This window comes from Schistocerca serialis, chromosome 2 (assembly GCF_023864345.2).
Source record: "Schistocerca serialis cubense isolate TAMUIC-IGC-003099 chromosome 2, iqSchSeri2.2, whole genome shotgun sequence".
NCBI classification, from domain to species: Eukaryota; Metazoa; Arthropoda; class Insecta; order Orthoptera; family Acrididae; genus Schistocerca; species Schistocerca serialis.
In genome coordinates, this window is record NC_064639.1 from 232,753,362 (window position 1) to 232,767,862 (window position 14,501).

The window sequence follows — 14,501 nt, forward strand, 5'->3', positions numbered from 1 at the left end:
CCATTTCCGCATCCAGTGACGCCTATGACCTGAGGATGATACGGCGGCCGGTCAGTACCATTGGGCCTACATGGCCTGTTAGGGAGGAGTTTAGTTTTAATACATCATATTCATGGGCTTGGTACCATACTGTGTAGATTTTGAGTTTCAGCGGTAAAAGAAATCTGTTTAAATTACATTGGGCTTAGTGTCATATTGCATAGCTTTTGTGTTTCCCAATTAAAAAAGTTTCACTTTTGTTTACAATGCATCGTGATCTTAAATAATTTTGATAGTGTTATACAAGTGGAACATTGTCATTGGATAGTTACGACAGATGGTGTTGACTGTTTAAATGAAGTAGCAAGTAACAGTTTCAGATTTTCCTCGTCTAATACTCTACTAATCATGTACCTTCTAACTGGTTCGTTCCACGAGTTTCCTCTTACGTTTTGCAAAATGTAGTTTGTGGTAAGAAGCATTTAGTTCTTGCCTGAAATATCCACAGTAAAAGTTCGACATTTCTATGCATGTCCGTTTTCAAATTGTAGAAATACCTTAAATACGTGTGCTATCCTTGCAGTCGTATTTTAACACTTTTGTTTGAGGCGATTCTATTAATTTAACTAATCTGACATCTCACTGACAATGTTCTCAACGATAATACACGTCAAGTTGTACACTACGTGTACTGACTGAATTACTTTGACGATCGTTTAAAATTCATGACAAACCATAGTAAAGCATTGAAAAACAGCGTATGCAGTATTAGTGGTGACAGTCATAAAAGATGAAAAATTATTCAATAACAACGAAGTAGCAGGAAATGGGAAGAAGACCCTGTACTTCTAGATGCCCCAGGTATCGCTCAACGCCTCCAGCACCATTTTATTAAAAGCATAAAATTAACTGCACAATGTTCTCAATGGAGCCGCCCCCTCCCCGTTCCCAAACAGCAAAGAACACTTTCTCTGCTGACAGCAGACAGTGGGCAACTTATGCCTGTTCTGCTGAGATACGTACTGTAGCTTCTCCATTAAATTCTTTGTGTGTTTCCACTTGCCTTCTTGCAATGCTGAAACAGCGTATCTTCCCAGTTCTTGGGAAAACCGCATACCACCTCCACGAATTTTGCCCTGAAAGTATACTGCTGAACGACGAAAGAGTTACTTCCAAATTTTTCGAACCACATCGTTTTTAGCAACGCCTGGTTCGCGTGTTTTATGGAATCTTTTATGATGAACTATCAGACAATCATGCTCTAAGCCATTCCTTAACCACATTACTTTCAGTTAACTGTTTCATTTCCTTTTGACCGTTACGGGATAGCTTGACACTCTCGTAGAAAATAATGTTTTGAATATTTGGTACACTTGTTCTAAGGAAAAAATGTGCAGGAAACATTAGTTCTGAAACGCATACCTGAGGAGCTCTGAGTACTTGTTCATCTTCGGTATTGTGGATCACATCTCATCTACCGAACAAGTGTTCGTTACTCTTAAGGTATGCATGTTAGAGCACATGTTTACTGGATATTTTTTCTCTGTTTGGTACATACTACCACATCTGAAAGTTGCCTACCCTACAACCTTTGCAACAATAATTCCAGTACATTTATTCCACTATCAAAGGTATCAAAATGGATTTCACTCATAAATTTCGACTCATACGTTTCCGGTACCGGAATTACACGCGAGAAGTTTAAACGACTTCCAAATGTCGTATCGATGTCTGTGATGGAGGGAGAAACTGATTTCACACATGTTCTTCGTCAGATAGTGAGAGAGTAAGTTCAGAAGTCACTTGGTTTGCACGGCGAGCATAAAACCGAGACGCTTCAAGAGGTCATAAGGGAGGAAGTGCAACATACATTGAACCAAATCTCTCGTCCTTCATTTCCCTTTAAATCGGCCAAAGAGTTGAGACCCAGGAAAAGTTACGCTCCTTCCATGCCGCATGAGGAAGGTGTTTGGGCACCAAGGAAAACTGACGTCTGGAGAACCCAGGATAACCAACCCGTATGTTTCCACTGCGGACGACCGGGACATGTGGTGAACTATTGTCGAGAAAGGCTGTGGGTATTTGATGACGCCCACATCAGAAGACAGCAGACCGATCTTAGCCGACGCCAACTCCGGGACGACGAAGATGAACAAGAAGATGTGGGTTCAGGACGACGTAGGTCACCATCGCCGCAAGCTGTCCGCTGGAGAGGACGCTCCCCAACACGCCGATCAAGGTCTCCATCACCGTTTAGAAGCTCCAGCCGATCACCTAGCCGCCGCAACCTGGAAAACTAATTGGTGTGACCTTCCTTGCACGTGAAGTCGCCGAAGATAAAAATTATAGGAAAACTACCTCGATATCCCCTTGGATGGCCGACCAGCCCAAGCTCTTGTGGACTCCGGAGTATCACAGACAGTCATTTCGGAGAAGTACCGTTGCCAGTTGCAGAAAAACGTACTCGTAGACAACAAAACATTTCTGCTGAAGGTCGCTAATGGGAAATATGTAAAACCTACAGAAAGATGCGTCATTCGTTTGCGTATAAGTGGCCATACACAGCCCTTAGAATTCATCGTCTTACAAGAGTGCAGTCATGACGTCAATCTCGGATGGGACTTTCTGAAAACTTCTCAGGCAATTACAGATTGTGGTCGCTCGAAGTTTATGCTAGACGAGATACTGTGGACAGGAAGATGCGCATCAGAGTGTGTGGAGACTATGTATACTGAATGAAGTGATCACATTCCTGCAGTCAGCGCTAGAAAGGTAACTGTCATGTGTCATGCTATGCATCAACCAATGGATCTTGTAGTGGAATGCTAGAGAAGCAGTCCACTGAAGAATAACTTGGTTATCCCAGCCTCTGTTGTTTCGTTTAAGAACGGATTAGGTGAATTGTGGACAGTTAACTGTCGCCGAGACCCGCAGATTCTTGCAAGAAGCATGTGCATAGCAAACGCTGAGCCGTTAATTGCCGAACAGCTGAGCGTCATAGAAACCTCCCATGCCGAGACTGTGGCCGAAATTGGCGCTACCAATACGAGACAAGAGCTTCTAGCTCGACAATCACCAGATGTCACCGAGGAACAACAGAAGAAGATACTTGCCATTCTTCAAGAGTTCTCTTAATGCTTCAATCTACAGGTGAAGAGAAAATTAGACAAATAAACGGTGAAGCACTGGATTAGCACTGGAGACCATCAACCAATAAGCCAGAGAGTATACCGAGTGTCAGCAACAGAACGCCGAATAATTCGCGACGAGGTAGAGATAATGATGAAAAATGACATCATTCAGCCTTCGCAGAGCCCATGGTCGTCACCAGTGGTTCTCGTCAGGAAGAAGGATGACAGTTGGCGCTTTTGTGTTGATTACAGGAAGCATAATAAGCTAACTAAAAAGGACGTCTACCCTCTTCCACAAATTGACGATACACTAGATTTTCTGAAGGGCCCTAAGTTTTTCTCAACCATGAACATGTACTCGGGATACTGACAAATCGAAGTACATGATGCTGATCGCGATAAAACTGAATTCATTACCTCTGACGGCCTATGTTAGTTTAAGGTAATGCCGTTTGGTTTGTGTAATGCACCAGCAACTTTTGATCGGACAATGGATAATGTTCTAAGTCACCTGAGTGGACGATGTGTCTTTGTTATTTAGATGACATTATAGAGTTCTCAGAGACATTTGATGAACACATAAAAAGACTGAGGGACGTTCTTAAGTGTTTCCAACAAGGCAGACTAAAACTTAATCCAGTAAAGTGTCTCTTTGGAGCAAAGGAAATCAAAATACTTGGACACCATGTGTCAAACCAAGGTGTGGGGCCAGACCTAGAAAAGGTGAGATCTATAACGGAATTTCCTATTTCTAAAAGCATTAGAGATGTGAGAAGCTTCCTCGGATTATGTTCTTATTACCGTCGTTTTATCAAAGGCGGGAAGCGTGCCAGAGATAAATCCCTGCAGTAGCACTATCCTCTGTGTTCTCGGTGGCTTAGATGGATAGAGCGTCTGCCATCTAAGGAATAGATCCCGGGTTCGAGTCCCGGTCGGGGCAGACATTTTCATCTGTCCCCGTTGACGTATGTCAACGCCTGTAAGCAGCTAAGGATGTTCATTTCATTGTAATTCCATTGTAACGAGCTGCATGGTCACATGTCCGAGAGAAGAGATATTATCTTGGTATATATATATTCTTTAATCTCTTTTTTTAATTTATTGTATAGTTTTATTCCTTGGTAGAGAATGCTGTGGGTTGGCTTTAGACTTAAAGTCAACACAATGTGACCTGAAGGCTGGAGGAGCAAAACCAGTGGACTTGCCCATTGACTAGCTGATTCAGTTCTTTAAGTTCAGCTGCTACTTTGTCCAGTAATGCAATGAGAACAGTTCTCGCCGTGCTACATTTCGGCTGAGCATTGTCTTTCATAATAATATAGTAAAATTGTGAGCGTTGCCTAATCCTTCAGAAAATAGTTCAGGGAATTATTTCAGCAAGCTAGCTACACTCTCTTGTGCATTGAATTTTATAATTGACAACACATTATCCTGAATGTTAAAGCCAAACAAATCGAATGAATCAAGGCGATTCATCAATGTAAGTGAGGCACCCGTATCCAACAGAATTTTCACACGTTTTCCGCTAATGCGCAAATGAACAAAAAGCTTGCTGTGCGTCTTCGTATTTTCGCGGCGCAAAGATTGTTCCATAAAACTTCGGACGTGCAGCCGCGTAAATTCTTCTGCTTCTAATATGTCGGCTGAATACCGACCAGCCATCTTCAGAGTGAGCCGAGGTGACTGACGATCCAGCACTTGCTCCGTCCTTTTAAACCCGCGGACCGAACCACTGTGCATGTGGCCACAGATGCACAAGGAGCAAGAGACGTTGATCGGCGGAAAGAGGTATGACATACGGATGGAATTAGATCTATGGCTACGCGGTTGATTCACACGGTGATATCGATGTATGAATTCGAGCTCCACCATCGAGACGTCATATTACATAAATTGCCGGATTCCATGATTTGTCCAAGCTGAAACCGTTATCTCTTTTATTAAATTCGTCGCCACCCGAAATTCAATTGCTTGTTTCACTACTGAGTCCCAGAAAGATGAAGTCGAGGCTAAAATTTCGACGTTATTGTACACCATAGTGTTCCCAGTGTCAATACAGTGCTCTGCCACTGCAGATTCATTAGGCTGTGAAAGTCGGGTGTACCTGCAGTGCTTTATGCATCTCTCCTAGACTGTACGTGTCGTCAGTCCGATGTATGAACGGCCACTCTCACAGGTGATCATGTAAACCCCAGGCTAACGAAGCACCAAATCATCTTTAACGGAACCCAGGAGTGCTGCCGTCTTTGGTGAAGGGCGAAAAAACACTATTATTTTGCGTTTAGTGAGGATCCGTCCTATTTGTGATGATGGGCTTCCCATGTGCCTTCTTCTGCATTACTTATACCCACCATTGTGTCATTTCAAGTGCCTTACGCATCTGCTGTGGAGAGTATCCGTTGGCTTCAAAAAATCTTCTCAGGTGTAGAAGATCGTCCTCTAGATTGTTCTTGCCAGCAAAGACATGGCCCCATGGTGAATACAAGGTAAAAGAATTTTTAAACCATCTGAATTCCATCCACAGACAAATTCAGTTCACAATGGAATACGAGAAGGATGGATGCCTTCCATTTTTGGGTGTGTTGGTATGACGCAAAGATGATGGCACTTTGGGACATTCAGTATATCGAAAACCGACCCATACAGATTTACATTTACTAGCAAATATGTGAGTGACTCGAAGGTTCTTATATAATAGAACTCAGTACGTTTTCCTCGACGGCGAGTGCTCATCAGAGAGTAGGGTATCGCTAGAAATAGCCAAGGAAGTGTGATAGGACCTCTCTAATGGTCTATATACTTGACTGAACTGGCGAACGGCTTGAACGCAATCTCGGGCCGTTTTCTGATGACACTGTGGTATATGAAAATATGTTGGCGTTGAGTGACTCTAGACAGATAATCAAAGAAGTTCAAGTTGGTGTGATAAATGGCAACTTAGTCTAAAAGTAGAAGAATGTATATTAATGAAGATGAGTATGAGAATAGTCCCATAATGTTCGAACACAACATTGGTTGTGTGTTGCTTGAGATAGACAAGCCAATCATATATCCTGGCGTAGCGCTACAGTACGATATAAAATGGAAAGAGCACATAAGTTTGGTGATAGGGAAGGTGAATGGTAGACTTCAATTTATCGCGAGGATTTTAGGAAATTGTGCTCATTTATAGAGGACACAGCTTATATAGTACCAGAATGACCAGTTCTTAAGTACTGTTCGAATGCTTAGGATCGCCATCGACATCGAAGCAATTTCGAGGCGTACTGCTTCATTTGTTACCAGTAGATTAAATCGGCACGTATTATGAAGATGGTTTGTGAATTCTAATGGGGATCCCCGCATGTATGACGTCGTTCTTCTCGCGAAAGCTGGCCGCGGTGGTCTCGCGGTTCTCGGCGCGCAGTCCGGAACCGTGCGACTGCTACGGTCGCAGGTTAGTTAGGTTTAACTAGTTCTAAGTTCTAGGGAACTGATGACCACAGCAGTTTAGTCCCATAGTGCTCAGAGCCATTTGAACCATTTTCTCGCGAAACAGCGAGAAAATTCAGAGAGCCGGTATATGAAGGTAACTGAGGAACGACTCAACTGCTGCCAGCAAATATTTCCCGTAAGAACCACGAAAATAAGAAAAAATTAGGGGTCTTGCGAATGCATACAGACAATAGCTTTCCCCTCGCTCTGTTTGGAAAAGGAAATGAAATGACTAGTAGTACATGTTACACTTCGCCATGCATACAGTGGCTTGCGAAGTATGTATGTAGATTTAGAATATGTACAAGAAGCAGGAGAGAAAAATAAACCAATGGTAGACCGAGGACGAAGTGCTTGGATTAGAAAGGGATGTAGTCTCTTGCCTAATGTGCATCTTCACCTGCTGAAGCAGTGGCGAAAACTAACGATAGATTCAGGACTGGGATTTAAATTTAGGGTGAAAAGATATCAGTGGGAAGATTCTCCGAAGGCCGCTGTACTAAGTGGAAGTAAGAAAGAGGTGTAGGGTCTGTTGAATGAAATAAGTCGTCTAGTGAGCTCACTTTTTTTCTTTAAATACATCATATGTAGCAAGTAATTTAAAGTAGTCTGTGATACGTTGAAATTAAAATAGTTAATAAAAACTATTATTTCTAAAACGCAATGTTTGTCACCATACACTGAAAACATCTGTCATCATCGAGAGTGGAAATAAATCAGGACAGACTACTTTTTATAAGAAAGATATCAGATAGGAAAACTTAATCTAATTATGTCAAGTAAGTAAAGTTTGTCAATAGTGCTTTACTAGGAATGGTCGTATGGGAGATGATATGCTCTTGTTTACCAACCAAATTATGCTGTTACTTAATGTTTAATGTTGACTCCGAGCCACGGGCAAAATCGTCTTTATAACGGTAGAAAAAGTTGACAAGGATGAAAGAAGAGGTAAGTGACTAAAAGTTCAGGGGCCGATTGAGAAACGAACTGCAGACCTTTCGACTTGTGTTTTGAGACTTCCGACGTTTCTGTTTTTTCTAGTCATTTAACTTTTCTTTTCTCCCTTAAGTGTGTGCTTTTTCGCCTGCAGCTCTTCCTTGTGGTCACCAATATTTCAATTTCGCACTTGGTTCGTTTACCATTCCCATATGTATCTGGAAATGTTATACCTTAGAAAGATATCTTCTACTCCTAAGGCACTTATCCTCTCAGCCACTGTACTAAATCACAGTATCATTGTATTTCGACAATACTGAGTGGAAATCAACACCAAAGAAATCATAGAATTTATTTATTTTCAGTTATTTCATGTTTTCGAGCTGAAGAGTGTTAAAAGCAAGACGTAAATTGTGGAACGAATTGTTAACAGGTTATTAACGTTGATTCTTTGTTGTACTACATAGTTACACATACTACACTGCAAACGCAAAAGACTTTATGAGATACCATACCGGCATACCTTCAATGCACACTTTGTCGGGATTTATGGCAGTCATTACGGTCATTTCAGGTGAATCTAGATCTTACTGAACCTCGTCGATGATTTGATGCTTTATGTAATTGAGCAATGGCTTTAAATACGTTTGTACAACCTCCATTTAATGCCAAAGTCTCTCAATTAATTCGCCTAAATCTACTGTGTCTGCTAAACGTTGTTACATACTGCATTTCTGCATCTATATGCATCTAATTTCAGTACAATAATATTTTTCGTCAGAGTTCAACAATTTATTTATATATTTAACTAATATACTACTGAATGTGACTTGAAAACATTGTTGCAGATGATATGAAGTTAGTTCACAAAATTTAAAGCGAATGCACAGTAAAAAAGGTACACATCGGAAAGTTCTTCTCGATCTTTGTCATAATATAGGTGTACTGACAAAGGTACATTGTGTTTCATTCAAAGAACTGGTAGGCAGGGGGTAGGAACGAACAACCAAGCCATATTTCTAGATGATAATCTCTCAGTTCGTCCAAACGACCACACCTCTGTAGACGCTGCCCCGATTTCTTCATGTTATAGTGGCAGGTGGCGCATTTGAAATGTCATTCAACTGTGGGAACTAGCTGATCATATGGAAATGAACATGTTATTTAATCACAATTATACTGAGCAGCTGATACCATGAAACCTGTTCCTTCACATCTGAAGGTCATGAACAAGACGTTTGTGGTGACTTAACAGCTGCGTTGTTTGTAACATGATATTTCAGACAATGAAAGACATGGATTTACGATACAGAAACAGAGTGACTGTCCACCATGCCAACAGGATTAATTGACACCACCACTATATTCAAATACAGAGGACAGCTTTGAGGTGCATCCGGGATCAGGGTGTTTGTTAGGCTGTGAAATGGGCCCTCATCCCTGCTTCTCTACTGCATCCTGGTGAAAGGTAAAGTGATGTAAATAACTATGTGAGGAAGAGATAGTAAAGAGAGTTATTATGGACTTTGGATCTGAAAAACGGTAATCGAAATTTTAGTGGCTGGGAAAAGAGCATAATACAATCAGGAAATGGGCTACGAAGAAACGAGAAAATATGTAGTAAAAATGGTTTAATACCTTTGATAGAATAAAATGTAAATTTGCTAGGCGGAATCAAAAATCTCGACTTAAATACTGTAACAACCAGTTTCAAGAAAATTACACTTTTTTAATAAGCAATAAATGAATCTAATAAAATATTACAGAAAGCTGATTAAAACTCAGTAACAGCGAGTAACTGAACGCAGTTGACAAGGTACAAAAATTACGTTGTAGAACATGCAAAATGATCTGTAATTCGGTAAGAGGGCTACAGTTACAAAAATTATAGAAGAAATTTAATCCTTAATTCATTACATGAATCTGTGGTATGAACTCACATACAATTAAAAACAAAATTGTAATAATAAGCGCATGATTTTGCTACAGACTTGAAAAAAATGCTGTAGAAGTCTTAAAAAAGAGAAACATTACAGGCATAAGACCACCAACTAATAGTCTTTAAGAATGTGATAGTTTCATATTGCTTTTGTTTCTGAAAAGTATTTAAATTTTATTAGATGAGAGGTACAAGTGTCAAAATATAAGACAACCATGGACAGAAAACCGAATGTTTAGAAACAGATGCATCAATGGAAATTATTAAGGGATCTGTGTGTTGGGCTCTTTATGCAACGTGATGATATGATTTTGCAAAATATACTGAAAACAATGCCTTAATACTATTTTTATAAATCACAAACAGATTATAGAAAATGAAGGTCTGTAGTAGATACTGTAAATGTGTTGTATCATTGGGAGAAAATTGAATTCATAAAGTTTATAACACTTTCAACAATATTAATAGAAAAAGAACTGATGAATGTATTGGAAAAAAGAGTTTGTACTTTCTTTTCATAGACGATGTGATAAGCGTTCTCAAAGATGCCACCATCAGCAGAAAAGAAAATGGTAAACTGACACAGATTTCACTGAAAAGTGAACACATAAATCAGCAGTTCATCACCTTCAGTTTCTAGTACACATCAGCCATCAAACGTCAAAATGGAAATCTGAATGTCATGTAGGTGTCCTGACAGGTAGATATACTATTGTAACATGGCTCTTACACACAGATAATGCTGCTCTTGTGGCAGAAAAAGATGTTTTAAAAGCTGGATTCCCGTGGAAATCACTGTACATAGAGACTATCGTTTTTAACAAAGAAATGTTACAACACATTTAGTATTCAAGTGTATGGTTTTCTGTATGTACATTGTATATTATAATGATAAGAACAGGTGAATGGAAAAACCCCAATTCTGAAACGTATGGGCAAAAGAGATACATGCCTGAAAATGAAAGGTGCAAAGAGATAAGTATGATGTTTAATAACAAAATCACTATCCCCTTACTATTTCCTGGATATGAGTATTGAGTCACAAGAAAAGAAAATGAGCAGAATTATTTCAGCATAAATGTAAAACCCTTGAATATGTGGAAGATTGTTGCATGCAGGGCAGAATTCGGAACGGGATTTGGTATGAACTGGAAATTTACAGGCTAAGATACAAAATTCATGAAACAGAAGAAGTTATATCAATTTAGGAGACTGAGTGATCTTATATTGTGATTCGTAATCCTAAGATGTAAATCTGTAGGAAGTTGAGCTCAAGGAAGGATAAGGGAAATATTGGTATTAAGTCAGGCAAGTGTGTGCGGCTCGAAATGTAGAGGAAAAGAAATAAAAATTTACACTTGCTTTGGGGTGAGCTGTCCCAGGATGATTAAATAAGTAACGACAATAGCTAGTGCTGAGACCAGCAGGCGGCGGTTGACGATGAAGAATCCCGCTGCGGAGAAACGCAATGGTGGCCCGTGTGTTACGAGCAACAAGAAAGACTCCAGGTCAGCACAGCGGCCCTCAGACGCCACGGCGGCCCTCAGGACGAGTTCGGTGGTATTCGACGCCTCGTGCTCGACTGCAGCGCAGGTCAGCGACACCGTGGTCAGCCGGAGCCAGTGGTAGGTGAGCCACAAGAGCGAGTTGCCCACCGAGGGACTTAGTGGCAACTGCTCTGCCCACTGAGGCCGCAGCTGCGTCAGTAACACTTCGTAGGCGCTGCAAGTGGAACAGCACACCGACTGCGCCACGCTGACAGCCACGGGAGCACCGAAGTGACTCTGCAACAGCTGTGCGGCACGCCTAAGGGAAGTGTACGCCTCCAACAGCTGGCGCAGTCTACAGGCAGATGTTGATGGTGAAACTCCTTCGAGGGACGCCGGCGCGAGTGGCACTGGAACAGCCTTCATAAGTTCGTCGTTTAACAAGCGGAACCTCGACCACAATTCTAGTTCCAATATAGCGAACTGCAGCGTCATCAGAGAGCCGAAGAAAAGGGAGAAAATGAGTTTTGGGTGTTCGTAGGGTCTGTTACATTTTCGAGCAATAGTGGTGACGACGGCTACCGTAACTGCCACGTTGGCAGCTAGTAGAAAACCACCCAGCATCTTCATATTTTCTTTTTTCCTTGACAGTATTTTGGTATCTGCGTACTTCATTTCTTCAGTGAAGTGACGTATCTCCCGAAGGCTAGTGACAGTGCATATTCCCAGTGTTAACAGCGCTTTCAATGCTGTCAGAAAATCTATGATAATGTAAGTGAGTGTTATAAGCTCTGAAATGGATCGATATAATGTCACATTTGAGGATAAAGTCTCTATTTTGACAAGCAGAATAATGATGAACCATGTGGTGGATGGGGTCATTATTTTCTTAAATGCAGTCTCCTCCTGAATCTTCCAGCAGAATTTCTCTTGTCTTTCTGCTGAAAATGGCGCTAATCCAAATGCCGCAAACAATACATGTAATAGATTGAAGCCAATGTGAAACTGCATCCAGTTATTCCTGTAAAAATCTGGCATATTCTTGAACCTTACGTCTTAGATGAAAGCTTGCCTAGTGTCACAGTTATACAGCAGTAGTAACGAAGACTTACTAGAAACTAACAGATGTTATCATTTATAACTGGTGCCACTTCCGCTGTCCAGGAAAATACCAGCACGAAATTAAAATTGACTGAGTTGGCGTTTGTAGATATGGATCTGACTTAAGTGAATAGTCCTTAATAGGCATGAAATTTTGATATTCTCTAATTTGCTAATGGCCTGTGGGCATTTAAGTGAATTGGAAATGATTTTTTCGTTCGCAGTACGATTAAGCTAAAACGCTTATAACTGAATGTCAGCAAATGATGTGCGACAAACAATAACACTGACTAAAGCCATTGCTTTTACCTGGTGCCAGCAGGAAAACCTAATTATCGCTGCAATACGCTACCGATAATAAATTCATACTTACGGTGGCTACACCCCTTGCCTGCCTACTGAAAAACGCAGTAATTTGCTGAAATATTGTAGATTAATTCCTTTCTCATTTTGTTTCATAAGAAAGCAGAAGCTGTAGCAAAGCAGCCAAACACATAGCATTGTTATCACCATCCAATTACTTCATGCCACTGCTGATCATTTTCCACTTGAAATACAAAATATTGTACTCAGCTACTCAAATAATTGCCATAAAAATTATAGAATATTTATTTCCAATACGGCATTTCGTAAGGAGAGCTAATCATAATTCTCTCGAATTACAATCAAGTAATAAAACAGCCTTTCCAGATCAGTATGTTATAGCATTTCTAGTCTCACTAGTATTTATTTATTGCCACATGGTGTAGCAATACGAACTTTTGTTACTTGTGCAATGATATAATTACCAGCTAAGCAAGCCTTAGAACTAATATGGGAAATGGGTGTAATGGTCTCTTATTTAGTTCTTCTATTTCTTTCATAAATTAAGATCAACGTATTTGTAGAAAATTACTTTTTTCTGAATGAAACTGTTGCTCATTTAACGAAACTGAAAACAAAGCAATTTTTACATTTAGGAAGATATATTAAGACGAAATCTGGAAATTAGTGTGTCAGTTTCTATACCAACTTTGTATACACATGTTGCTTGGATTTGTAAGCCCATGATGAAAATAGTTTTGTACTCTGGATTCCTTTTGCATTGTGTTCAGTGCGGTTAACCTATGTAGCTCTTCTAATTTCATTTCAAGTTAGTAAATCGGATCCGAACTCATGAACAAAGATTTACTAAACTGCTTGCATCAATGCAGGCAGATAATGTGATAACTTTGAGTAACGCTCCGGCTGTGGAAATAGGTGTTCGATATCTACTTGATCTGAGACACTCCAATTGCATTAGGCAGCTACATCAGAAAACCTCACGGATGAGCGATAAACTGGAACTTAGAGCTGGTTCCTCCCATTCTTTCCTAACGCAGTAATTACTCTGAGAAGCCAGCAGTGTAAGAAGTAGGCCCCTATGCATTGCAGTGATAAGCATTTTCTACTAGAAACTGCCCCTGTCGCTCTTACTCCATTCAGTAATGAAATGAGAGGGATACTGCTATTTTCGTATCTCCTTAAATGTTAATAACACTAACTTCTTATGGCTCCACGTTCTGGTGCATGTCTCTCAATTTGATACCATTTTGGTGACTTGGGGTATCTGTAACCAACCCCACACGTCGTGCCACAAAAGATGACCTACCGTTGAACGTGGAGTCTGAATCATGTTCGTTCCTGGTGAATCTTTACATCATCGAAAGTTGAAGAGTAGATTAAATTCCAACTAAAATATTACTTGGTCCCATTGGGATTTGATCCCGCAAATTTTCGGTTTATAGTCAGGCACATTACCCCTAGCGCACCAGGCCAACCTCAGTGGATGTTTATCTGTCCCTTCGTATTCTTAAAAACCCTACTTGAGACATGTTCTCGTATGTCGTGGAGACAGATGAATCACGGCCGAATATAATCGACATACTCCTTCTAAAATGATGATTATTATTTGTCTCCCATAGCACTCCACTTTAGACCACGTCACACTTTTTGTTCCATCAACTTAGAGGGTGTTGTTCTACAACCTGAGGGTAGAATGCAGAACAATGTAAGCTAACGCAGATGAGCTGGAGAAACAATCTTTCCATCTTCGAATAAAGTTTTGGTGGTAGGCTACGTAACACAGTGATATCATTATTTAAATATCTAGGGGTAACGTTTCAAAGCGATATGTAATGGAAATGTCTCATAAGGCCAGTTGTTGAGAAAGCAAATGGGCGAACTGGGTTTGTTGGGACTAATTCAGGAAAGGTATGTACGAGACTCGGTAGAGTGAATAGTACTATCTAAGTCGCGTAGTGCGACGTGTATGCTGTGCATGCGCGAAATACGTACGTGCGCGCTGAATTGAACAAGAGTGTGCATTAAATTCGGCTTCCCTTCATCCATCTTCATTTCATCGTTATGATGACGGCACGATTATGATCCGGCCACTCTTGACTTTCAGAAACATATGACCAACATGTACCCAAA

General features: G+C 40.5%; 1 protein-coding gene across 1 annotated transcript; it reads right to left on the reverse strand.

Annotated features, from left to right (window-relative positions):
• Positions 1-10,811: 10,811 nt before the first annotated feature.
• On the reverse strand, positions 10,812-11,621 carry LOC126455870 (gustatory receptor 68a-like). Its single transcript, XM_050091629.1, has one exon. The coding sequence runs from the start codon at positions 11,619-11,621 to the stop codon at positions 10,812-10,814; it is 810 nt and encodes a 269-aa protein (XP_049947586.1).
• Positions 11,622-14,501: the final 2,880 nt, after the last annotated feature.